The 25,848-nt window shown below is 37.0% G+C and overlaps 1 protein-coding gene across 2 annotated transcripts in view; it reads left to right on the forward strand.

The window, feature by feature from the left end:
- Nucleotides 1-1,768: 1,768 nt before the first annotated feature.
- The window catches only part of LOC149572810 (uncharacterized), a 232,135-nt gene continuing 208,055 nt past the window's right edge, over nt 1,769-25,848 (forward strand). The window contains exon 1 of one of the 2 annotated variants that reach the window (XM_089813891.1): nt 1,769-2,160. In XM_089813891.1, the coding sequence (XP_089670017.1) occupies nt 2,065-2,160 (96 nt within the window). In that variant the 5' untranslated portion in view covers nt 1,769-2,064. The remainder of the gene's footprint in view (nt 2,161-25,848) is intronic. The other variant, XM_089813892.1, reaches the window with a different exon arrangement.

Raw genomic sequence — 25,848 nt, forward strand, 5'->3', positions numbered from 1 at the left:
GATAATGATGTTTACAACCTTTTCTTGTATTTCCTTCTCCTCTCTGATTTGTCTCTTGACTTGTTTTTGAATGACTTCCTTCTATTCCATGGATGGTTCGTTGACCACTTGTGCCCATGATTTGGCTTCTTTTATTTGCTCTTTTAGTTCATTTTCTCTTAGCACCATGCCTGCTAATGTTGCTTGAACTTCCTCCATTTTTGTTGCGGTAACTAATTTAGTTATTTTTTCCAAGGTATTATCTATTGTCACTTTCCCTTCATTCAAAGCCTATTTGGTAGTGATTATTTATTGCTGCCCTCTCTCGATGTCGTCTTGAAGATTTAAGACTTGCTATTTCAACCATTTATTTTCTCTTTCAAGTTCCCAACTGGTTATTGTGACCTCCTGCAACCTTTCTCTATCTTGTTGTCCTTTCTCCTCCAAGTCCTCCACCCTTCTTTCCATGTCCATAAGGTCATTCACATACATTTTCGAAGACCAAACCAAAGGAGAGGAGGAGGGGCTATAGGGTTCTTGTAGGAAGCCCCCCTCGCATGTTCCTTTGTCTGCCCCATCTTTTAGTGTAGGAATCCCTGTCATAGTTTCTTGAGATTCCTCTTGTATCGGTGAAACATCTTTTTCTTGTTCCTTTGTATCGGTTACTAGGAGGCTTTTAGTTGTCCTTGGTAAAATCATGATAAGTTTCCTCTTCTGCAGCTATCTTTTCTTCTTTCAAATTTGTCTCCATTTAAGTATCCCTAGGTATTGTTTTTCATTGACGAAAATGAATTTGGTGTTTACATCGTGATGCTCTTCCTATTGCATTTTTGGCGAGATGTATCGATGATCTGCGATAGTCCTTGGTTGTGATCACATTTGAGGATTGCAGAGTGACCACTGTGCCATCCTAAGAGTGTTCAAATACTGGTTTAGGTTCCCATAATATGCCCTGTCCCGATCTTGAATTTTTGGTGTAGGGCCTCCTATTCATAGCCTCACAATATTCTACATTGTTAACCCAGATGTAGAATCTCTTTGTGTTTGTGTTTGTTGTGTGTTTAGGTGTGGTGCTTGTTTTGTTGTGAGAGAAAAGGTGAATGCAGTTTTCGAGTTCCAAACTATTCACAAACAAATACAGTAGGAAAAAAAGAGAGAACAAAGGATAGTTTGCAAAGTCCAACCTATAATCTCGATGTTTGATAAAATAATAATAGGGTTTTGTCTCTCCTGCTTTGTCGTCTGCTACTCCTTGTGGGCCCAACCTGTCTCCTTTCCTGTGCTCAGTCTCTATGTGGTCCCGACCTGTTGTCTTCTTTGCCCTTTTTGTCGTTGCAAATCCTGTTGCTGCCCTTGTCCTACTAAACCCATTGCTTTTCAAATCTTGTCGCTCTGCAAATCCTATAGAAGAATCAAGGTTCTACCATGTAGAAGGTGCATTTACGAAATTTTATGGATGGAAGATCCTGACAAATCCTTGTCTTGAATATGCGAGTTCATAGGATCGAACTTGGCCTGTTGTCTTCTCTACCTTGTTTGTCATTGCAAATTTCGTCACTCTCCTGCTAAAAAAAATCAAATAATTTCCAATCAAAATGATAGGTGGCCATAAGTAAGCTAGAATAAAATGGTGTGTGGCCATAAGGGTCTACCCAAAATTATATGTAGCGAGCCGTATCTCTTAGTAAACGTTTGAGGATCTACCCAAAATCTCATTTCATATGAAAAACACAATTTATGTATTTTTGCCAACAAAACAATAAATACGTCCATAGGACCATCAAATATTATCCTGCGTGGGCTACATCATCATTGGGAAACTGTAGTTGCCCGCTTTCCCGTGCACGTTCGTTGGTTGTCTCCTTCACCGATTGCAGAGGACCCCAAACTAGTGACCAGCCGCGTAAAGCGAGTGACAAAGAGTCTCAGGTTCGAAGCTCGGGCTGGATCAGGAGATAGGAGATTAGGGGAACATCTGAGGGAATCAACCTGGCAACTTTTGGGAGACTGAGGGCCAGGTCGTCCTGGAAACAAGCCTACGCAGATGACGAAGAAGAGTACAGGCCCTGGCGTCGACGCGTTAGCATGGCGGTTACATGGAACTCTGTCCTTCGTTTCATGCTCACGCTTGTTCTCATCGGAGCCTTTGCTACCGCTTGCTTCACTCTGCCCATGGAAAAGGTATGTCTCATTTCTACAATTTTTTCTTCCTCTGTCATTTGCCTGCAACGGTCCTCCTTTTTATAAGCCAATTATTGTATTGTTTCTAGTTCTTGAGTTTAAAGGCAATGCCGAAGCTATAGAATCAATGGACTGCAAATAATGCTTTCAATTTTTTTGATTTGTTTAGTTTTGCTATATTTAGCTGAGGCTAAGCTAGCTCTGAAGCCTTAATCTTTGAAGAGATATTTTTTTGTTTAAATGATAAATGTAAAAGGGCTATGATGCATAATAGCCTCATTTTCACTTGCAGCTAAATAGATTAAAGTCAGGGTGGCTTGTCTACAGAGGGGGATAATTTGGTGTATTTACATAATTTGGTCTAGAGACAATTATCGGCAAATTTATCATTATTGGCCTTGGCATTGCAATAGAGTAAGATTTCTTAACATTTAATCTAAATCACTTTGGCCATATTCAATTGAATATTAGCTCGATTGTGAATTATGTCATGTATTAGGGCAAGAAAGTCACGAGAATGTAGGGCCGTTAATATGTGTTGTTGCATTGGATTGTTAAGTGAAAACAATATTGCAATTACGTATCTCTATTTTTCGTACGATACCCCCAAAACAGAGTTAAAACCATGAAATTAACATAAACAAATAAAGCCACTTGAGATACCTCAAAAACAGAGTAAGGATCGGTATTACAGGTGTGGTTATGATCCAAAGCTCCTCTTTCTTGTGCTGGGCAGCGAGGAATATTGCCCAACTAGCTCCAACTTTGTTAACCACACACCTAAGTGATCACCAACAGAAAGAACACCCTAATATGATTCTCAGGCACATCACATTCGCTAGAATCACTGAGTATTAAGCTGGAAATACATTTTCAGTCATGGTGCAGGTATGAAACACCTGCTCTAGCAAATACAGTGAGTTGGGCAAGCTCATGATGGCCCACAATGGCATCCACTTTCCACTTGCACTCCTGTAAAGGCCTCTAAATTACTCAGTGCTTGCAACAGTAATTGAGTGCCAATAAAATAGGCGCCATACACACCCAGAAAAGCTCAGATCCAAAAATGTATGACTTCTATAGCATGGTACAACAGTATGCCCTTCAATACTTACACCAAAACTGTTATAAAACAACACCTCAAGCCCTGTTATTGCTTTTCTAGACCTGGTTGCCAACATATCAGATGAATTATGAAACACATGCCATAAAGGCAGTGAATGATCTGAGGAAGGCTCACACTTATCATCCAGTTTTATAAGTACATGGTACAGCTAACATAGAAACTTATATGATCTACTGACAACCTTAAAATCTCAGCAAATATTGTCATACAACACTAGCCAACAAATTTGCATTTGTTTCCAGAACATTCTGAGGCTTGGCCACGCTTCCCAATGCTTTTGGAAGGATACAACCCAACTAGGGCATCATTGGAGACTTCACATTTTTAGCCAGCAACAAGGTCTTTACAATAATCTGTCAAATTCACCACAAAACTTAAAAAATCACCAAACATAAAGCCAAAATATTTGTACGTCAAAATACCTAAAATATCTTCATTTCTTGAAACCCTTGTTGAGACTCAGTGAATAACTAAGTTGACCCCTTTGTTGAATCACATTAACCAGCTAGGTAATGTCTCTCAGATCCAAAACAAGCAACTAGAAGAGTGTGTTTGTCCACTATTAATATTGGAACAACTCTTTGGTTCAGTCCGACAACATCCTGTTATAACCTCTCCATAGAGTAACCATGATGGCATAAGTGTGGAAACAACAATGCTATCGTGTGTTTAAGAAACTAAATGAAAGACGGGATACAGAATAAGAGAGACCCATCCAATAACACCATTAAAGGAAACATAGAATGATAGAACCGTCCAGAGTAACCAATGCAGATAACAAAGAAATGAAAGAATGGTCCAACATGACAATGAGTTATTGAAGTCACACTGCTTCTTTAGCTTGTTGATCCTTTGCAAAGGACTTGCCACTTTTCATCTGCCTCTTAAGCTCCCTTTGAAACTTCAAGCACTTGCATCAACCTCCTGACCTTCTCATTCAAAGATTGCCTGCAATGCTTGCCTTAGAGGAACTGTATTCAACACACCTCTATAACTTCTGATGTGCTAAAGTCCAGGACATTCCTTCTTGACCTCATTCCAAATCACCCGATACTGAAAGTTTGTAGAGCTACTAATGTCAAATTCAGATTGACTGTGCAATTCTTTTTCCATTACAACACTGTAACCCACGTAGCTTACATCTTCACTTCCGCTTGATCCCTGCTGCCTCAGAAATTGCAAAGAAATTCTCTGGAAGTAAACTCCCCTCTATTAATCTTAGAATCTTAATGCTCCTAACTCATGCCTTCAGTTCTTGGAATTTATCTCCTAAATGTCATTTCCTCCTCTTAGAAGGAACTGATCATAAGACAATCTGAATATGTTCTTCTTCTTTTAGAGATGTCTCTAGTTATGTGCCACCATCTCAACCTTATGGCAACAAGTTGTGTCTTCATTCTTTGGCCTGCACGAATTCCTCATAGGATGCATCGAGCTCTTCCTTCCTTGAATGCAATCTCACATCATCCTTATTCTCCTTGATCTGTCCTGCAACCATTTTTAGAGAGATGACTAATAGTTCATAAGATCAATCTATTGGGAGTGTCATATCAATGCTAGAAGCATACATGATTCACTATTCTAATTTATGAAATAGTAACTACATAAAAGATTTATGAACATCATTCAAGAGTTATGAAATACTTATCTCTTTATTGTCTAATCTTCCACGAATTGTTCTTTACAGATCTTTGTACCTAAAGATTAGATCAACATCCACAGGTTTGGACAATAAAATGCCCCTTTCAGCAGGAGATACATAATGCCCAACATATACAATTTCCAAAAACTAAGCAATTTCCTCCTCCACCAAGCTTCCAATTTATAGCACTCAGAAACAATTATCACAACATAGCTATGATACAATGCTGGAATTTGGAGAACATACCATTTAATTCAATTTTAGCCCTTAATGTTACCCTAAGACTTAATCAGCAAATTTGGAGCACTTTGGGCCAGACTTGGTGTCACCATTGCTATCAGAACATCCAAAAAACCCATAATCGACTATTCATTTGCTGAATCAGAACTAGACATCAAGAGTTGGAAAAAATCTCCTCATTGGCTTGTCGTACAAATGTATGAATTTTTTTTCGTTAGCAAGAGTTGGAAAAAATCCCCTCATTGGCTTGTCGTACAAATGTATTAATTTTTTTTTCATTTTTTTGAAATGTTGTTTTAAAAAGAAATTTGGTACCTTACGGTATCGCTTGTGCAGACTATGCAGTGGTATTGCACAGTACATACGCAGGCTCTACCTAGGGGTCCATGTAGGACTACCTTTTTTAAAAGTTTATTAATTTTAGTTTTAGTTTGTTTAAACATTTTACTATGAAGTTTTTAAAATATGGTTTCTAATATGTTATTTTAAAAGTTTAATTTTTTATTTTTCCTGATAGGTAATGGGCTGAAACCTAGATTAATTTTTTTTGCTTGATAAAAGGCTCTGCCCAATATTTTATTGATATTAGATTAAAAAAATGGGGAAGAAAACCCCTAGTGTAGCATTGGACATGTCAAATAGAAAATACAAGGACCCCAAATTAATTGGGGTATTTGAGAAGGCATACCTTCTTTTTACTTCAGTTATTTAGCCCTTAATGGGTTACATAGTTTCAGCAGTGAATTTTACACGTCTCTCCCATGATGAGGGTTTCAAAAGGCATTCCTTCTTTACAAAATGATGAAATACAATTCATACGATGACAATGCTTATTTGTACAGTTGAACTGTTGAAGTAATACCTTTCACTCTTGCTGTCCATTCCTCTTATTTGTGCCCTGTAAGAACTCATCATTTGAAGACCATTTTTACATTCTTAGATACAAGAATTGTTATAATACATATATACATATATATGTGTGTGTGTGTGTGTGTGTGTGTGTGTGTGTGTTCAAAATTTTAGTGGAAAAATATTTGTTTATGTGGGAATAAGAATAAGAATACATATCTAAAGGGTAATGAAAGCAACTAACAAAATAAATAATTTATATACATATGAATCTATATATATATATGTATGTATGTATGTATGTATGACTATATACATATTCCATATGTTTGAATATGTGTGTCTGTGTATTTATAGATATGTATATAAATGCTTTTGAATTTTATTTGTATATTTATTTGATGGAGAGTTTATCTGCTCCTTTGTTAGCCAATTCATCTGCCGTTTTATTCCCTTCCTTGTATATGTGCTTAATTTCAGTCTCTCCGTATATATCTAATAGCTCAATGGTTTTTTCTAATATAGAGTTTAATTAGTAATTCAGGGTTCCACGAGATTTGATTGCGTTAATAATTATTTGAGATTCTCCTTCTATTTCTAACTGTTCTATCCCTAATTCTTTTCCTAATAATAATCCTGCAGTCAATACTTCAATTTCTGCCATGTTATTGGTGGTTTTGTGAAGAGGTCTTGCTAACTTAGCCTGAACTGTTCCTTCCCAAGAGTGGATAATACAACCATTTTTTACTTCTCCAGGATTTCCTCTAAGAGGTCTGTCAAAGTTTAATTTGTACCAGCCATGCTTAGGATTTGCCCATTTACATGCAGCTCTATCTGCTTTACTTTGAGTTCCTTCTGTTCCATATTGCGGGGGAATAATTAGTTCATACCAGTTCTTTCTAATTATGCCATCCCAGTGTGAGAAATTACCTTCTATATGATTGGAATTTCTACATCTGTTATAGAAGACTTTAATTACGCTTGCTTCTATCTTATTATTCAAGGAGCAGGTGTCCATGTTCTTGTTCACATAACAGACATCTTGAAGGTCCATAACCTAGTTTTTTGAAACATTCAGCAGTTAAAATTCATTTTTGGAGAGCTGCCCATAGGAACATACCTGCTTTTGGGGATATCTATATTCTAGATGAGCCATAATTGAATAATTTTGTGATATCCATCTTTTACTCTCTATTTTCCGTTATTGGAACCGCCCAAATCATTTTGTATTGTTTATTTTTAATGGTTAAGTGTCTTGATTTAAGAATGTTAATTAGTTCCACCTTTTCTTCCTATGGAGAACTTTTGGTTAACATCTTGGACCATCTTTGTAGGACATTCAACATTATGGGGGGATATCATGTCTCCTTGTTTCCTCCTATGGAGAGATGATTGTATATGTGTGATATATGTCATAATTGGGGGGAGGGGAGGGGGGGTTCTTGGTTACTCCATCCATCTGTGCATTTTGTTTCCATCTCTCTTTTTGGGAAAGGGTTTTCCCCATGAGATTTTCGCTCTTTCTCCGCTTTATGAGAGATTGCATTGCATATCTTTTGCTTTTGCATATTGTACATGGGTACCTAACATGGCCTAGTAGCCAGGTCCCATCATGCATTACCATCTAACCTTGTGAGCTTATGTGCATTCCCCTAATTTGCACATAAGGGGGGGTATTGGTGAATTTAAATATTCCTAATTCTATTTTATTCAAGTTCACGTAGGATAATGTATTTGCATATCAATTGTCATGTAGATGTATAGGAGTTTGCATTCCATTTTAGCACATGGTGTGGGAAAATCCACTTTAGGTGGAGTTAGTTGTCATCTCATACCTCTTTGTGTGTGAGATCCACATTTAGTGCTCCTATCACATTACCATCCTCTCATTGTTGCACTTGTTGCACATACTTTGTTTTACATTGGAGGATGATCTGCCTTTGGTGTACATGTGAGTATACCTTGACTAGTTGATAGGTTATCTCTTCCATCACTCCTAGTTATCATGTATTGCCTATATATTTAGGCATATCTACATTGTATTCTTATCTGAATTAATTGATTGGGCATCCATTATTATTTGATCAATATTGAATCATTCATTTGATCATATTATTTTTTCTCTCTTAGTTGTGCTATCAATTGAACTTCTAGATCTTGGCATTTCATTCTTTGCCTTAGGCAAATACTTACACCGATATTATCTATCAAAATATTTATTCTGGCGGCGTGCACTTTCTATTTAATCTTCCATTAATTTTCTATAACTATTCAACATTTGACTGAGACTTTTATATTTCCTTGCAATCGTGAATCACAATAAAACACCATAACTTCATCACCTTAAAGATTCGACAATAGGTTGAACCTCTGACATACCAAATATTGAATAGCTGTCATGAATGCATAATATCATAGATATTGAAATGATGACAAAGAAAACTCCCAAAATGTCATTCAAATGCATATGACAAGATATAAAACATTTATGAAGGTCAAGTGACATTTCTTTATTGCGAGACTTTGAACTGAGAATTGAAACACAAGAAAAGGTGTTTTGAAATTGAATCGTTGTCACAAGAATAAACTGCCACGACTCTCTTGTCTTTCGAAATTGTGCGTCTTTATACAAAAGACTCTTCAAATTCTCAAATTATTTGCTTATACCAAATGCTTGCTAGGCCCCTTTGCTCTTCTTTAATTCATTTCCTTTTATCATTCCCATCAAGAAACTTATTTGATGGTGTTTGATTTGAACCAATACATGACCTCTAATTTTTTTTCCCGACAACAATCACATGCCCGGCATTTGACTGAAGGACTTGACAAATTATACAGAAGACTCCATTAGCTTCTAGGGAAAACCCTTGAGCTAGCTAGCCTTGAAGATAGAGGTAATCTATTTTTTTTTTCCTTCGGACTAGAATTCGCCACATTGAAGGTGCAATACCAATTGAAAGATGTAATTGTTTCAATTCTTTCAACTCTTCAATATCTTGAGTTCACCCAAAAAGCAAAAAATGACATCCAGAGCTTTGCAACTCTTCTATCTTGGACATCCCTCCAAGTATGAATTGGCATTCTTTAAATAAATCTGCCTGTGTACCAGTCCTAAATCCACTAAGCCTTCCAGATATTCAAAATGGAGAGATTGAATCTAATAGACTTTAGTGGAACTTTCTGACATATCAAATTCAGTTATAAATTCTGGATCCCACTACTCTTTCGTGTGATAATCAGAATGTCATTCACATTTCTCACAACCTTATGGAGCATTAACATGCCAAAAACATTGAGATCCACACACACTTAATTCAACAACTCATTCAGGATGATGTTCTTTCTTTGGAGTATTTGCTTACAAAGCCACAGATTGTGAACATCTTCACTAGACCTTGGGCATCTTCTTACTATCTCCAATTGTGATCAATGTTAGGGGTGAAGGAAGTAGTCTTTGGGTTTGGGGGGGGTTTTCTTGAGAAGTTCTCCTTTCTTTTACTTTTGCTTACCAATAGTGTGTTTTCTATCTTTTCAAGATTAGTTTTCTCCCAAAGGGTTTTTTCTCCTTTTCTTTGCTTGTGAGAGAGTTGCATTTCATTGCATAAAATTTGTACATGGGCGATCGAGATCCATAATGCATCTCATATTGCATATTGCATTTTCATTCGTTTATTGTAGCTCTTGATTATTTCTCCTTAAGTTACACTTAATGGGGGTGTTGTGTATCGGTACATGTTTATATTGTGCATGATTTCCTTAGTTTACTTAGGAAATAATACTCTTCTAGACACACATAACTCTATGTTAATTAATTAGGTTGTGTTTGTCATTTTTTGTACTAGAGTGGTTATACCTACATTTGTTCTTGATTGGAACATCTGACCTCATCACTTGTATTATTTTCTATCGCTTTATGCTTTATAAGTACTTGGGTTGTACATTGTAAGATATCTCATTTAAATCAATGCATTGTGTACATTGATTGGTGAAGTAGCTTGTGGTTGCTTCTCATTGTGTAGTGAAGATTCCGTTCTTGGCTTGCAACATAGGCTCTTGGATGCATCAACATATTTGAAAGGGGATATGGAGGAAGGAAGGAAGAGGGGAGCATAGGAGTTGATTAATGGAAGAGAAAGGAATGGGAAGAAAAGAAGGAAGTGACTCTTTCAAAGGGCAACAATGATGAAGCGTTGTAACTCTTTCAAAGGGTTGTAATTATGAAAGGTTGCTACTCTTTCAAAGAGAAGAAATGATGAAGGTTGTGACTCTTCGAAGGGGTGGCAAATTATGGGAGGTTGTGATTCAAAAAGCAAAAATGTTGAAAGGTTGTGATCCTTTCAAAGGGTGGTAATTGTGAAAGCTTATGATCATTATGAAAAGGTGCACATTTGAGATATAAAGGGGAGAATATTTCATTTTAGGATATCCAAGGGAGGTCAATTTGGTGAATAATACATTATTCTCATAGCAACAATGAAAAGTGGTGACTCAATCCTTATGAAAGTTGGCGACCCTTCCACCAAAAAAGGATGAAGGAGGATATACTCCAAATAATTTGAAGGGATACACTGTGTTGTGAATTGAGGGATAAATAATCAATATCAACCAACAATTGGTCCTCATATAAGGAGGTTGTAACATCCCCTTTATCTGGGCCTTAGCTAACAACTAGCAAATCAATGAAATACAGTTACTAAATTACATTCATGAGAAGGCAGTTATAACAATTATGTTCATGCGGAAGAGATTAACATTACAATCAGTTTAATGGAATTATCATACCAATCAATTAAAGGAATCATCAATAAATCTAAATAGAGGACTTAAGTTTTCCATACCCTAAATTCTGAAACCGGAATCCTCCTAGGGCAACATTTGCAAAAACCCAAGTTAGTCCACATATACCAGTTAGGGCACAAATACCATTGTATCATAATGATGTACTATTTAGGGCATCAAATACCATTGTATCATCCCTTTTCCTTCCTATTGCTAATTGTGGCAATAACATATAGTTAAAGGATACGTTCATATTCATTATTCACATAAATGAAAGGCAAATATAACAACCATCTAGTATGCCTATCTCATGCATACAGATACATTTCATGTTCACTTGGAAAATCAATTGATTTAACTATTTTCCAAATACATTAAGAGGGACTGATTTCCGAGATTCATCAATCTAACATATCTGCAACTTGTAATTTCAAACTCAAGAAAATAAAATACCTATTACTAGTAGATAATTGAATGCATAACTTATCTCTGTCTTATGCCTGTCTTGGTATTTAGTGGAGAGGAGAAGCATTGTCAAGGGCTTTACCTCCCAACCGTGGACCCTTGAATATCCCCACACAATCTCAATCGAGAAAGGCCCTCCCTACCTTGGAATTAGGCTTGGAACACCACTGATTAGTCACTGAGCAACTTGGAGCCAAAGTAACAAACCATTGCTCGACTTGACAACAAGAGTCCTTACAAGGATTTCAATGAGCTATCTTTATACTTGATTTAGATGATAATATTGAATATATTCTTTCTTCCATTGCAGGAATTCTTCCCACTCTTTTCTCCCCTTAGCTCGACCATAAAAGGTCCTCATTACTTGAGAGGAAATTTACATTGAATTTCTGGATTTCGTGATCTCTTATTCCTTTTCCATATATCATGCCTTTATTGGCCTATGGCATCATAAGATAGTATGGTCTTAATTCTATTCAATTATTACAAAAGAGAGTATTCCTTCTCAAGGACATATTGGTTATGCTCCTGTATGGAACTCCTTGATCAGATCTTTTATTAAGAAAACTCACAACATAGTGCAACACTATCTGAAAGCATAAATATATCAACATAAGATCATTTTAGATTAACAAAATATATGTAGCTTTGAATCTTGCAACAAGCATTGAAGTATTAAACATGACTGATAATCATGACGTAACCCATACGAATGACAAGTTATTGAAGTAATAATTTAGGACTGATAATCATGACGTATCACATACAAAAGACATGGTGTAATGAATACAAGGAAACAAATGCATGACCTGATTTTGGGTATCGGTCTAAAGTATTCGGTGGAAGCAAAACGACCCGACACTAATACTTTGATTGGGTCGATGAACAATACACAGCCTGAACCTAGGAGCTTTGGCTCTAGCAATGACTTTTATCCCATCACCTCAATGTGATACACATCAATATTATATTACAGATAATTCTTAATTTTCAGTATGTTGCAAAAGAATAGAGAGAGAACATTGAATATCGTCTTGAAAAAAGTCTGATCCGCAGGGATCATAAAACACATTATAAACTTGTATCGGCCAAGATGGTAAGCCTCCCACTTGGTTCAGTTAGAATCAAGAATGATGCGGTGCAAACGTTGCAAGATTGCCTTGTTCTTTTGAAAATTCAAAAATGAATAAATATAAAGAATTTTTGCCTGATGCCATAAGGTGGCAGATGCAAAATATAATAAGGTTGATCGAGCAATGAAATTAATGACCATGCTCACGACAAAGAAATATAAAAGCAAGGGAGGCAAAAATACGTCTATCATGTGTCTTGGTATAATAATGTCACTTCCCATATATTCATGCTTGCCTAAGTAATATGATATGTAGGTATATATATGCATACATACATATATATGTATACGCTAGTGATAATTTCGCATACATACATACACATTCACACACACGCACACACACACACACATATATGCATATGTGAATACACACGTACATATTTCATACCCGCACGAGTATTATAGACGAGATATTTTTATACCAAGGTATGATAGCTTGCATAGAGCAAAGAAATAATACATGATGAAGGTAATATTCTTACTTATGTTTTTTATGATGCTTCTTTTCATTTGTTTATCTAAATAGCTCATGGTCATCCTTTGTTCTTATTGCTTGTCTAGTCATTTCATTCTTGGTCATGGTGGTTTAGGACTCCCACCTATTTGCTCAATGGTAGGTGATACCCCGCATACCCAACCCCTTTCTAGCAATGCTTCCCCCCTTCGATGTGCTCTGCAAGGAAGAAATTCTCCATGATAATGTCATTCCTCAACATAATCATAATTACCATAACAATTATTATTCATAAACCATCATTATAGCTAGCCATCATTTCACTTTCCATAATTTCATGATGAATAACCAACTTTCCAAGATAACATTAAAATATTATCATAACGGTTAACTAGCATGCTAACTTCATATGAAATTATAATGATTTAACCATCTTACCATTTCACATGATCATAACTAATTTTACCTGTCAACTAACTTTACATGAAATCTCAACGACTATATGAACATTTTAAAATTGAGCCAAAATTGGGATGTAACAGAGGCCAAGAGAGCTCTTGCATGGTTATATGTCTTTGGGAGGAAGAGACATTGATAGGGAAAACATGCACACGTGAACTACTAAGCAAGCAAAGAGGAGGGCTTTGGTAAACATCTGCCCTTGGGCTTACTGTAGAAATGACTTCAAGCAAACCTATCATTTTTTAACTCCCAAGAAGTCCTGATGCTTCACCTCTGTGAGCATCACCTAGATGCAATGTGTGCTAAGTATTACAATAATAGATAAGACGTCTATTATTAGTTAATGGTTATCTTGTAAATATCTTTAGCTTTAGTTTGCTTTCGTTTTTTGCTTTCTCTGGAATAGAATGTTTCTATTCTTTACGATCGTTTCCTAAGGAAACATCGTCTCTTCCTTTTGTATAAATTGACCTTTCGGTCTCTGTTATTAATAAGCAAGTATTTACCAATTACCTCGTAATATGGTATCAGAGCTAAATACTTAAATTTTTTCTTGAAATTATTTGTTTAAATTTTTCCAAAATTATTTCAGCTAATTTCTCCAAAACCCACCTAGGGTTTTTCTGCTTGGAGAAATTCCCGAATTACGGGTCTGCAAATCGCGTGGAAATCGTGGCCATTTTTTGGAGATTCGCGTTTTTGGGGTGAAAATCTGCATGTTTCTGTATCAAATCTTCATGCTCTTAGCCGTCTCAGTCTGTCATCGTGCTCTGGGAAGCAGATTCGACCATTTTTCATCAAGAAATCTGAAGTTTTTTCAAGTTTTTTTCAGCTAGGGCCATTTTTTTTCGAAACCCTAATTTTTGGGGTCGAAAAAAAAGTTTGTTTGCAGATTCTTGGTGGGTTTTTCGAGAGCTCAACTGGGTTGTCCGTTTTTTATGGGTGCCTCGATTTTTGTGCCTCGATTTTCGAGCCAGCGGATTCAAAAAATGACAGGAGATTCCTTCTGGGTTTTTCGAGCTCTCTTTTGGGTCATTCTCTGATTCTTCTGGTCTTCCGTATTTTTGCCTCGAAGAACGTGCCTTCACAGATTTTCACAAGTTTTTCATTGAAAAACGTGCCATGGCATCTTTGACAAATATTCTGCTCGAGCATAATTCCAAATTCAATGGGCGCAATTATGGAACCTAGAAGCAACACATCATTGCAATCTTCGAATATCGAAACACTGATCAACTTGTTCTGGGTGTTACGCAGCGTCCGACTTCTCCGGGTCCTGATCAAGATACATGGGATCTTAATAATCGAGAGGCAGTAATGCTTCTCAAACTATCCGTAGTTGATGACCAGCTTTCTCAGATTCCATCCGGCAAGACAGCGGCCGAAATCTGGACACATCTCAAAGGTCTTCATGAGACTTTCGACAAGAGCAGAGCCTTTTTTTTGAAAAACACTCTGTTTTCTATTGTCATGGATGAGCGCACCTCGCTCCAGGCACACCTGAATCGGATTCAGGAAATCCGTGATCAGTTACTTGCCATCGGTCGCAAGATGGAGGAAGAGGATATTGTGGTAATCACTCTTCGGAGTTTACCAAATTCCTATGAGCATTTTATCGAGACTCTCATCATCACATCTACTAGTGTTGATCTAAAGTTCACTGATCTTTGCACCCTGCTACTTCAGCAAGATCGGTGGAAACAACAGTTCGGTAGCAGCTCCAGTTCCACCTCCACTGAGCAAGCCTTTGCTGCGAAATCCTTTCAGAAGGATAAGGGCAAGTTTTAGCAACCATCTCAGCAGAAGTCTTCTGCTCCAGCATCCGATGGTACCAAAAAGAAGAACGTTCAATGCAACTATTGCCACAAGTATGGTCACATGAAGGTTGCATGTCGGAAACGCTTAGCTGCCCAGTCTAAGCAATCAGGTTCGCAACCCAAAGCGAACAGTGCAGAGCACACTGAGCAGGCGGAATCTGCCTTTTATGCCTTCATGGCTAAAAGACCCACAGATCATGTACAGTCATCTGCCTAGTACATTGATTCAGGTGCCTCTCGACATTTCACTCACCGCAGAGACTGGTTTACTGACTACCAGCCTTATTCAGATTCTGTTATCTTTGGTGGTGGAGAAGAGTACACGGTTGTTGGTAAAGGCAACATTCAAATTCAGTCTGTTGGGAGGAAGCTCATATTCCTTGATGTGTACTACGTTCCAGGGATGGAACTAAATCTACTCTTGGTCAGTCAGTTGCTGCGACATTCTCCACACTTGGTAGTCACCTTCAGTTCACATCAGTGCACCATCACTGATCGGGCGACTAAGTCTACTATTGCAGTTGGTCTTGAGGATCATGGTCTTTTCAGACTTACTGATTCTGGTGATTCTCAGGACTTAGCTATGGCTGCTCGGCGATCTTCCATCAGCACACTTTGGCATCAGCGATATGGGCACTTAAATGTGCATTATCTCTCACAACTTGCTCGGGATGAGCTTGTTCTTGGTTTGCCAGAGATTCAAACCCAACACCTTGGAGTTTGTGACGCATGTTAGGCTGGGAAGCAACATCGCACACCTTTCCCCAGTGGCGATTCTTGGCGAGCTTCTCAAGTACTTCAGCTTGTTCATGCTGATATCTGCGGCCCTATGGCCACTCCTTCTGTTCTTGGGTACATGTATTTTTTGTTGTTTGTAGATGATTTCAGTAGAAAAATGTGGGTGTATTTCTTTAAAAAGAAATCCGATGCATTTATTGTATTTCAGAAGTTTAAACCCTTAGTTGAAAAAGAGTCTGGGAAATCTATTATTACTCTTAGATCAGACAGTGGGGGGAATTTTGTTCTAATGTTTTCTCTAGCTTCTTGGATACACATGGCAAAATTCAATCAGCACACTGGAGGCCTCCCACGATCAAAAAATGCCCACCTCTGGTTCACCACACCCCACACGCCACAACAGAACAGTGTAGTTGAACGTCGGAACAGGACAATCACCGAGATGGCTCGTTCCATGCTCGAACACAGACATGTTCCGAAGCGTTTTTGGGCAGAAGCAGTTAACACTGCAGTTTATCTGTTGAACCGGTCACCCACAGTGGCGGTCAAAGGTAAAACTCCGGAAGAGGCCTAGTCAGGTCGCAAGCCCAGAATCAGTCACCTGAAAGTTTTTGGCTCTCTTGCTTTTGTTTGGATCCCTGATGCTTCACGCACCAAGTTGGATGCCAAGAGTCAGAAACTGATGCTTGCTGGATATAGCAGTCTTCACAAAGCCTATCGCCTTATTGATGTTGAGACATCTCGTCTCATATACAGCCGCGATGTAGTCTTTGATGAGCAGCGAGGACCATTCATGCCTGTTTCTCCTGTTCCTGATCCAGCAGACCAGCCTATGCAGGTTCATGATTTGGGAGTTCGGCTTCCATTAGGTCCACCTGATGGGAGGGCTCCAGTAGCTCCTACAGCTCCAGTCCTGCCAGTGATACCTGTACAGACACCTCTGGCTTCTCCTGCAGGATCACCTCGTTTTGAAGATACTTCACCTGAGTTTGATCCAGATTCTTCTGATCAGGATCTTGCTGATCAAGCATCTCCTAGTACTACTGTTGGTCATTCTCCTCTCCGGCCTAAGTGGTGGGCTAAGACACTTGCTGATCTTCATGATGATGAGCTCATTGATGGGAGAACTACTCGCAAAAAGAGCAAAACTATAGATTTTGTTAACTTTGCTCTTATGGCCAACATTCACAGTGTGTTTGAACCTCAAACATATTTCGAGGCTAAAGGAATTCCAGAGTGGGAACAGGCCATGCAATCTGAACACCAGAGCCTGCTGAAGAACAACACTTGGGTCCTTTCTGATCTTCCCCCAGGGAAGAAACCCATTAGCTGCAAATGGGTCTACAAAATCAAATACAAATCAGATGGTACTTTGGATAAGTACAAAGCTCGTTTAGTGGCAAAGGGCTTTTCTCAGCGTCAGGGCATTGATTATGAGGAGACCTTTGCTCCTACTGCAAAGATGAGCACCATCAGATTAGTCCTAGCCATGGCAGCACAGTTTGGCTGGAAGGTCCATCAAATGGACGTAAAGAGTGCTTTCCTGAATGGTGATCTCCATGAAAAGGTCTACATGACGCAGCCTCCTAGTTTCAAGGTTGCTGGTAAAGACCATCAGGTTCTCAGATTGGTAAAAGCTCTCTATGGTTTGAAGCAGGCCCCTCGGGCATGGTACATCAAGATTGATACGTACCTCAGTGATCAAGGCTTCAAGAGGAGTTCTTCAGACTCAAATCTGTACATCAAGACTACTGACAGTGACATCATCCTTCTGGTTATTTATGTTTGTTGATCTGATCATCACTGGCAGTTCGGCATCTTTGATTCAGGGAATCAAACAACACTTATGCCAGTCTTTTGATATGACTGACCTTGGGCTCATGCATTATTGCTTAGGTGTTGAAGTTTGGCAACAGTCTTCTGGTATATTCATCTCTCAGTCCAAATATGTCAGAGCATTGTTAGACAAATTCCGAATGCAGGATTGCAAACCTGCATCTACACCTATGGAGAAAGGTCTCAAGTTATCAGCCAAGTCTGATTCTCCTTCCGTTGATGATACTACGTATAGGCAACTAGTAGGCAGCCTCATCTACCTATCTGCTACTAGGCCTGATATCAGCTTCGCAGTCAGCTATATTTCACGCTTTATGACAGCTCCTAAGGCTGATCATTGGATGGCAGCAAAGCGTGTGCTTCGTTATGTGAATGGCACTTCTGATTATGGACTTTTGTATTCTCGGAGTTCTAATCCTAAACTCAGTGGGTTCACAGATTCAGATTGGGCAGGCTCTGTTGATGATAAAAAGTCAACATCTGGATATGTGTTCAGTTTGGGATCCGGTGCAGTCACATGGACCAGCAAGAAGCAGCAGGTAGTTTCTCTCTCTTCTACAGAGGTTGAATATAGAGGGACTGTTAAGGCAGGATGTGAAGCTGTCTGGCTTCGTCGGATGCTTGGGGATATGCAGATGTCACCAGCAGGACCGACTACTCTGTTTGTTGATAACAAAGGCGTTATCAAGTTAGCACGGAATCCAGTCTTCCATGAACGAACCAAGCATGTGGATGTTCATTGTCATTACATACGACAGCTGGTTGAAGACGGGACTATAGATCTGCAGTATGTTTCTACCTCAGATCAGATTGCAGACATTCTCACCAAGCCTCTTGGTCCTGATAAGTTTGTCAAATTCAGAGGACAGCTTGGTGTGTTAGATAGATTAACCATTAAGGGAGGGTATTACAATAATAGATAAGACGTCTATTATTAGTTAATGGTTATCTTGTAAATATCTTTAGCTTTAGTTTGCTTTCGTTTTTTGCTTTCTCTGGAATAGAATGTTTCTATTCTTTACGATCGTTTCCTAAGGAAACATCGTCTCTTCCTTTTGTATAAATTGACCTTTCGGTCTCTGTTATTAATAAGCAAGTATTTACCAATTACCTCATAATATAAGTGTTTTATTGATTTCCATGAGGGACAGGCTCTTGTGAACCACTATTCATGAAACATGGGTCAATGAGTTTGACTCAAAAATTACACAGTTGAGTCTTGATAGCAGTAGCACAATTTGAGTTGTAGAAAATATCTCCCACTTATCAATTGATGAGCTTAAGGGACTTTCTAATGAATGGTTCATAAGGCACAACTCTTGGTGAAGGTTTTTCAAATGGAGTTGCAAGCAAAGTGGGCTTAATCTTGGAGGAAATTTTGTGCAAAGCGCTCTTGAGTTGGAGTAGTACTAGGATGGGTGACCTCCTAGGAAATCACAGTGCTTCACCTTTGTGGGCACCACCTAGATGCAATAAGTGCTAAGTGTTCCATTCATTCTTATAAGAGATGGGTTCTTGTGAACCACTACTCATGAAACACAAATCAATGAGTTCGACTCAAAAACTGCACAATTGAATCTTAATAGCAATATTACTGTTTGATTTCATGTGGAAAATATTTCCTACTTATCAATTGATGAGCTTAAGAGGCTTTCTAATGAATGGTACACAAGGCACACCATTTGCTGAAGGTTTTATAGATGAGGTTAATACAAGCAAAGTGGGCTTAACCTTAGAGGAAACTTTGTGGGAAACTCTGTGGTTAAGTTCATGTGAGATGGAGTTGTACTAGGAAGGGTGATCTTTCGAGAAGTCTGAATGCTACTATGAGCATCAGCTAGATGCAATGAGTGCTAAGTGCTCCATTCATTCCCATGAGAGATGGGTTCTTGTGAACCACTACTCATGAAAGATGGGTCAATTAGTTTGACGCAAAAACTACAGAGTTGAATATTGATAGCAATATTGCAATTTGAGTTGTGAAAAATATCTCCTAGTCATGAAACGTGAGTCAATGAGTTAGACTTGAAAACTACATAATTGAATACTGATAGGAATATCACAACTTGACTAGCTGTGGAAAATATCCCCTACTTATTAATATGTATTATGTAGTAGTAATATAATAGTTATTAACTATAATATATCTATATTTTTTTTGAACCTGATTTTTCCCATTAGTTTGAAAAAATCTTATACTTTTGATTTGCCAGGTTTTTTAAAGAGCGTTTTTGCTACTATTGGTATAGTGATAGGTGTGATGAATATAGTATCAATAGATGTCTAGATCCTATGTTGAGTGTAATGAATTTGGCCACTTTGCCAAGTATTGGTATAATTGACACAATAACCAAAATAATCATTTTTCAACTGCATCATCCTTAGTGACCATGTCAAATTATTGCTGCAAGAAGAGGACAGCCAATGTGGATTTATTTTGTACCAAAGAAGCTGCTATTACTAGGGCATAGGCAAAGAACAGTTCTAACCTGGAGGAGAAAAGAATGTCGGAGAAGGAAGAATTTTTGTAATCCATGTTGGATGAAGTCCACAAAGCTATAATCCAAGAATTGTATCTTCTGCAGAAGTTGTCATTGTCAGAAGTGTCAATGGATTCACAAAAGCTTACCTAAATCCTAACTCCAATAATCTCTGTTGCAAATCAGCAGTACATGCTTCAAAGATGGGGAGCTTGCTACAATCTTGCATGATATTAGAATAGAGAGTATGATCTGTGGCATGCATAAGTATTAATTAAATCCCTAAATTTGTGATTTGTAGGTTATCCATTTTATTAAGACTTTGGGTTTGCCCCAACCTAATGTCAGCTGTATATAGGGTCTTGGTGTAATTTGCTAGGCATCATTTGTTTGGATATTAATCAGAACGTTTGGAAGATTGCCTTGTTGAAGTGGCTTTACTTCGATTCTTTAGTTCGGTATTTGTCATTTTCTATCATCTATAAGTTTTAGCAGATCTGAGATCTGTATATTCATCTATTCCCCAAGTTATATCAAGATCTGGTTTTGTCTATTAAAGGAATATTGTTATATTTAGCTTGTAAGGATTGTTGATGTTTTGGTAGCTTTAGTAGGATAAACCTATGAGATCAAGTTAACTTAATTACAATGATATATATATATAAGTTTACTATTATATTAATTATCTTAATGAATAGACATGTCCTACGAAGTGGCATGTCTCTTCTCGATTTATTCCCCATACAAATCCAAAGAGATCGATGCATTTGGAAAACACATACCAAATACAAGGCAGTGTTTAGTACATTTGCAACGATCCTGGGAATTTAACATGGTATCAGAGCCAACTGCAAATGTATTAAATTGTTCAAATACATGTGATAAAGAGCAACAATTTCAATTGATAGCAAATAAATTATATAAGACCACGGGCGGCAGGTGAGTCAGAGCTCTCATGCTTCGCCTATACAGTTACATGGAATACGATAAAATAATAATCTTGGTTAATGCGAAGACATTTCTAAGCTTACGCAAGTGCGGTATCATCAGCAAAAAGGAGTTACTTGACCATCTCTATACAAAAAAATAAGTTTTTCCTGTCAACATTTTCTTCCTCGGCGACTAACAATCATTGGCAAAAACGACATGAATGGTTAAGCCATATAGGATTTAGAATGTGGTTTGGTGAAGGAACACTTCTGTCGATAGGATGATGATATCTACATGTCATGCCAAATTTACAACCACCCGTCTTGATGTAGAATTTGCGTTCTAATTGACAAGGCCTTTCAAGGAACATACCTTACCAACTGCTTGATGGAAATTGCAATGTGAGAGGTCCCGTGCTAGGGGATCCAAGTGGATAAGGAGAGAAGGTTCCTTGAAATTCCTGCAATCACGAGATCCGTTTGGTGTGTTGGACCATAGACTAAACCTATTGCTTCTTGTTGACCTTTAAGATATGACCCTACTTGCCCCTACTGCACATACAAGATTTCATGTAGACGATAACAATATATGGAACATAAACTTAATTTTATCAATTCATTATCAGAGAATTTCAACACAGTATACAAAGGAATTCAAAGGGAGATGGAGTTGACACCCAACCCCAAATGAGTTGACACATATTCCACAATGATATTTGTTTGGAGATCCATCAATTACAATATATTTCAATAAATTACACAATGAATAGAAGGTAAGGAGAGAGAATGTCAATTATCAAAGAGCAAATCATTGAAATAGGTCAGCTATTAACGTCATTGAGTGAACTGTATTCCATCTACAAAACACCACCATGTGTTGGCAGGAATAGAAAATGCAAGTGTTGGTGGGATTAGAAAATGCAAATGGCGTGTATTCTGCCCAAAACAATGATGTGCAAGGAAAGATAGAAATGAGGAGTAAAGGACATCCAAAATCACGTGTAAAAGAGGATGTCCCCGATTTCTTAATACATACGTGGCTAAAGGAGAAACAAACCCATGTTAACATCAAAGATGGCTCGGGAAAACAAGTCAAAGGGCATGATTAGTTTGACTTGGTAGTGTACAAAATCATAGCTGGAATATATGTTAACAAAGGTATCCACCTGTATGCGCGATATTTATAACTTCTACTAAGCGTTTCCTAGGTATGAAGGCGATCCACTTACCTATCAAGGTAATGTATTTTATTGAATACACCGGGTTACAAACCATGCTTAAGGTAACCAAAAGGTATGATTGCAATTGTTCATTCTTATATATATATGTATGTAATATGTATTACTTAACTTTCTTATATAGATAGTTATATAAATGAAAATTTATAAGGAGAATATCTTAATGATATTAAGTTTTATATATATATATATGTATATATAATGTATTACTTAACTTTCTTATATAGATAGTTATATAAATGAAAACTTATAAGGAGAATATCTTAATGATATTTAATAACTTAATATTATATTTTGTTACACATAAATATGTTAAACAATGTAAGTTACTAGTATTAATGTGAGGTACTAATATTGTTATTGAAATATAAATGAAATGAAATCAAGTATAAATATAAATATTGAATTTATAGGAGAATATGTTATCTGAGGGAAAGTCATATATATAGAAATTAAGTATTGTGTTATCTTAATTCTATTATTGAATAGTAAAGAGATGTTATAATCCTGTTAGTAATGGACATGAGTTAGATTACTAACATTCATATTTATACAACCAAGAGCTATATACCTTGATCTTTTCCTCTTTTCCTCTAAGTATGTTTGTGCAAGAAAAAGAGGGAGATTGAGATTCAGAGGGAGGCTAACATTTCAGACAACCTTGAAAGAGAGGGAGCAGATAGAGGATATGATTCAGTCAACCTTTAGTGATCTCGATCAGATTGATTCAGAGGGAGTAAACCATGTTGAGATGAATTCTCTAGTAATCAATAAATTGTAGCAGTCAAGAGGATTGTAATTCATGAATATCTTGTGACTATGTGATGAGTCTACCCCCTATGTAAATCATGAGGAAGTGATGACTTCCAAATGATCATCAATTGAAATTGCAGAAGTTATTGAAAGGTGACGATCTTACAATAAATTAATTTTCTATTATGATGGATATCTTACGATGTCTTTGCAGATCATGATAGATTATATTTTGCTTAATAGATGTTTATATGGTAAGTCTAATGAGAATGTGTGTGCAAATACCTTATAAACATTTTTGAGTACATGGTAAATGTTATTGATATTCTGGAAGGCCATTACAAAGAGTACTTGGTGAATATTTCCCATCTTGATGTTCTAGAAGGCCATTACTTAGAGTACGTGGTGAAGATCATGCGCTGTAATGTTCTGGGAGGCCATTACTCATAGTATTTGGTGAATATTTTGCATTCTGGAAGGCCATTATTCAAAGAGTAGTTGGTGAATATCGTTGATATTCAGGGAGGCCAATACTCATGATATCATATGTGATATCAAAACTTTTCAGTACTTGGTAGATATTGAATGTCGATATTCTGTGAGACCAAGACTCATGATATCAATTGTTGGATATCTTTTGATCAAAGATATTTGTGTATTACATTGAGTTAATATATCGTCGTGTGTTTATCCTCCCTAGCTAAGAGGGAGTGTTGATGTTTTGGTAGCTTTAGTAGGATAAACTTGTGAGATCAAGCTAATATGATTACAATGACACACACACACACACAGATATATATACATATATATATATATATATAGAGAGAGAGAGAGAGAGAGAGAGAGAGAGAGAGAGAGAGAGCTCTAATTAAGTTTACTATTATATTAATTATCTTAATGAATAGACATGTCCCATGAAGGGACATGTCTTCTCGATTTATTCCTCATAAAAATTCAAAGAGATCGATACATTTGGAAAACACATACCAAATACATGGCAGTGCTTAGTACATTTGCAACAATCCTTGGAATTTAACAAGGATCATGCAAGATAGTCACTCAATGTTAGTAGCTATCTATTTTGTCCTTTAGTTTTTGAGCTTTTAAGTTATGGAAAGATCTTGTCTCTTTTTAAGGAATATTACTCTCCTTTGTTTAATATTGAATATTTTAATCGATTCCATACTAAGTTACCTAGTTCGGCCTTCTAGACCTCCGGACAAGGTGTATTTTGAACTGGTCTGTGGTCCTGGTCCGGTTCGTTTGTGGGTTCAAACCCAAGCATATAGGTTCATCTAGGCCGAATCTAGGTCGAACCAGGGCAGCCCTAAGCAAACAATGTACGAACCAGGTATGGTTCCACTGAGAAACGTTCTATAATTTAGTGTTGAAAACAATTATTACAGAATTTGAATAAGATCTTTAACATTGCAAACAAAATTTGTTGAAGTTTGGATATTTATTACATAAAATTAAAGTAGCCCTCGAGATTTCTTCTAGCGAAATTTTTGTATTTAGTTGCTGATGTTGACTCCTATCTGATTAATTGGAAGCTCTCTATAGTGATAAATCAATTTGTAAGCATTTAACAATATCTTTAATAGGTGAAGGGAGTTGCAAGCTACTTTTATAACATTTTCTAAGAAGGATGTTAATTACAAACTCTCTGTATGATGAAAAGGAAATAAGCATTTGAGGACCTGGAAAGCGAGAATGTTATTGGTGCAGCTGATCCCATTGGCATTGGCATATTGTTTGTGAGTCAACTAATGTCTTTGATGAAGAAGAAGATGAAGATTTGGATAATCCATTAGATGATTGAAATTTATTATAAATTTCCAATTGTTGAAAGTCAAAACAATGATACTTGAACTCAATATTATTATTTTAATATTTTGATGTTGATATGATGCTATGATTACTAGATTATAGTGTTTTTGTTATTTTTATGATACCATGTGACATTCTAATCTTAATTCATGCTTCTAAGCTGCATACACATACACACATAATTTTTACTTGTTTTTGTACTAATGAACCCAAACCTCATTTCAAAATTTTGCCTTGCTGGAAAACTGGTTCTTCGAACTTGAACTCGAATAGGCAACTTAGATTTCTCGGTATTACTTATTATACCATAGCTTCCTTTTTTGGCAGTTCTTCTAATAACATATTTCATGGTCTCTATTTAGAATTTTTGCAGAAGTTTTTTGATTGTTTTTTTTTTTAATGTGGGGTTATTTTTGCTTAATTTTTTAAGATAAAAAAAAATCGGGGGAATTTTCTTATCCGAAAACACGACCAGTTTTTCGGATGGTTCTTTTTTTAACAAATAAGGGATTTGTGCCGGAGATTATGGGTTTATACTAACAAAACATTGAACAATTTTTGGTAAAGATCGTGGAAGTTATTTCTACATTTTGAAGGGCTTTTAGAGTCAGATTGTACAGTGAAAAAGGGGGTTTTTGGCTAAATTGTGGTTGGCCAAGGTTCTTTATTGGCAGCATCTCAGTTACATGAAGTGTTTACCAGCAGATATTGTTTCCCGTGTTTTGCCCAAAAAAGGAGGTTTTTCAGATGTGCAAGGGTTTTAATATTTTTTTCTGCCAAAAATCATGCCCTAGGGATTTTTTTTGATGACTTTTTTTAATAAAAGCATGTGTGTTAATTTCTGTTTGGGCTTTCAGGTTTTTTCCTAAATTTTTTAGTTTCAGCTGAATTTTTTTGCTGATTTTGTAGCAATAATAA

Source organism: Cupressus sempervirens, chromosome 2 (genome assembly GCF_028749045.1).
Source record: "Cupressus sempervirens isolate cs-2001-9-10 chromosome 2, ASM2874904v1, whole genome shotgun sequence".
NCBI lineage: Eukaryota > Viridiplantae > Streptophyta > Pinopsida > Cupressales > Cupressaceae > Cupressus > Cupressus sempervirens.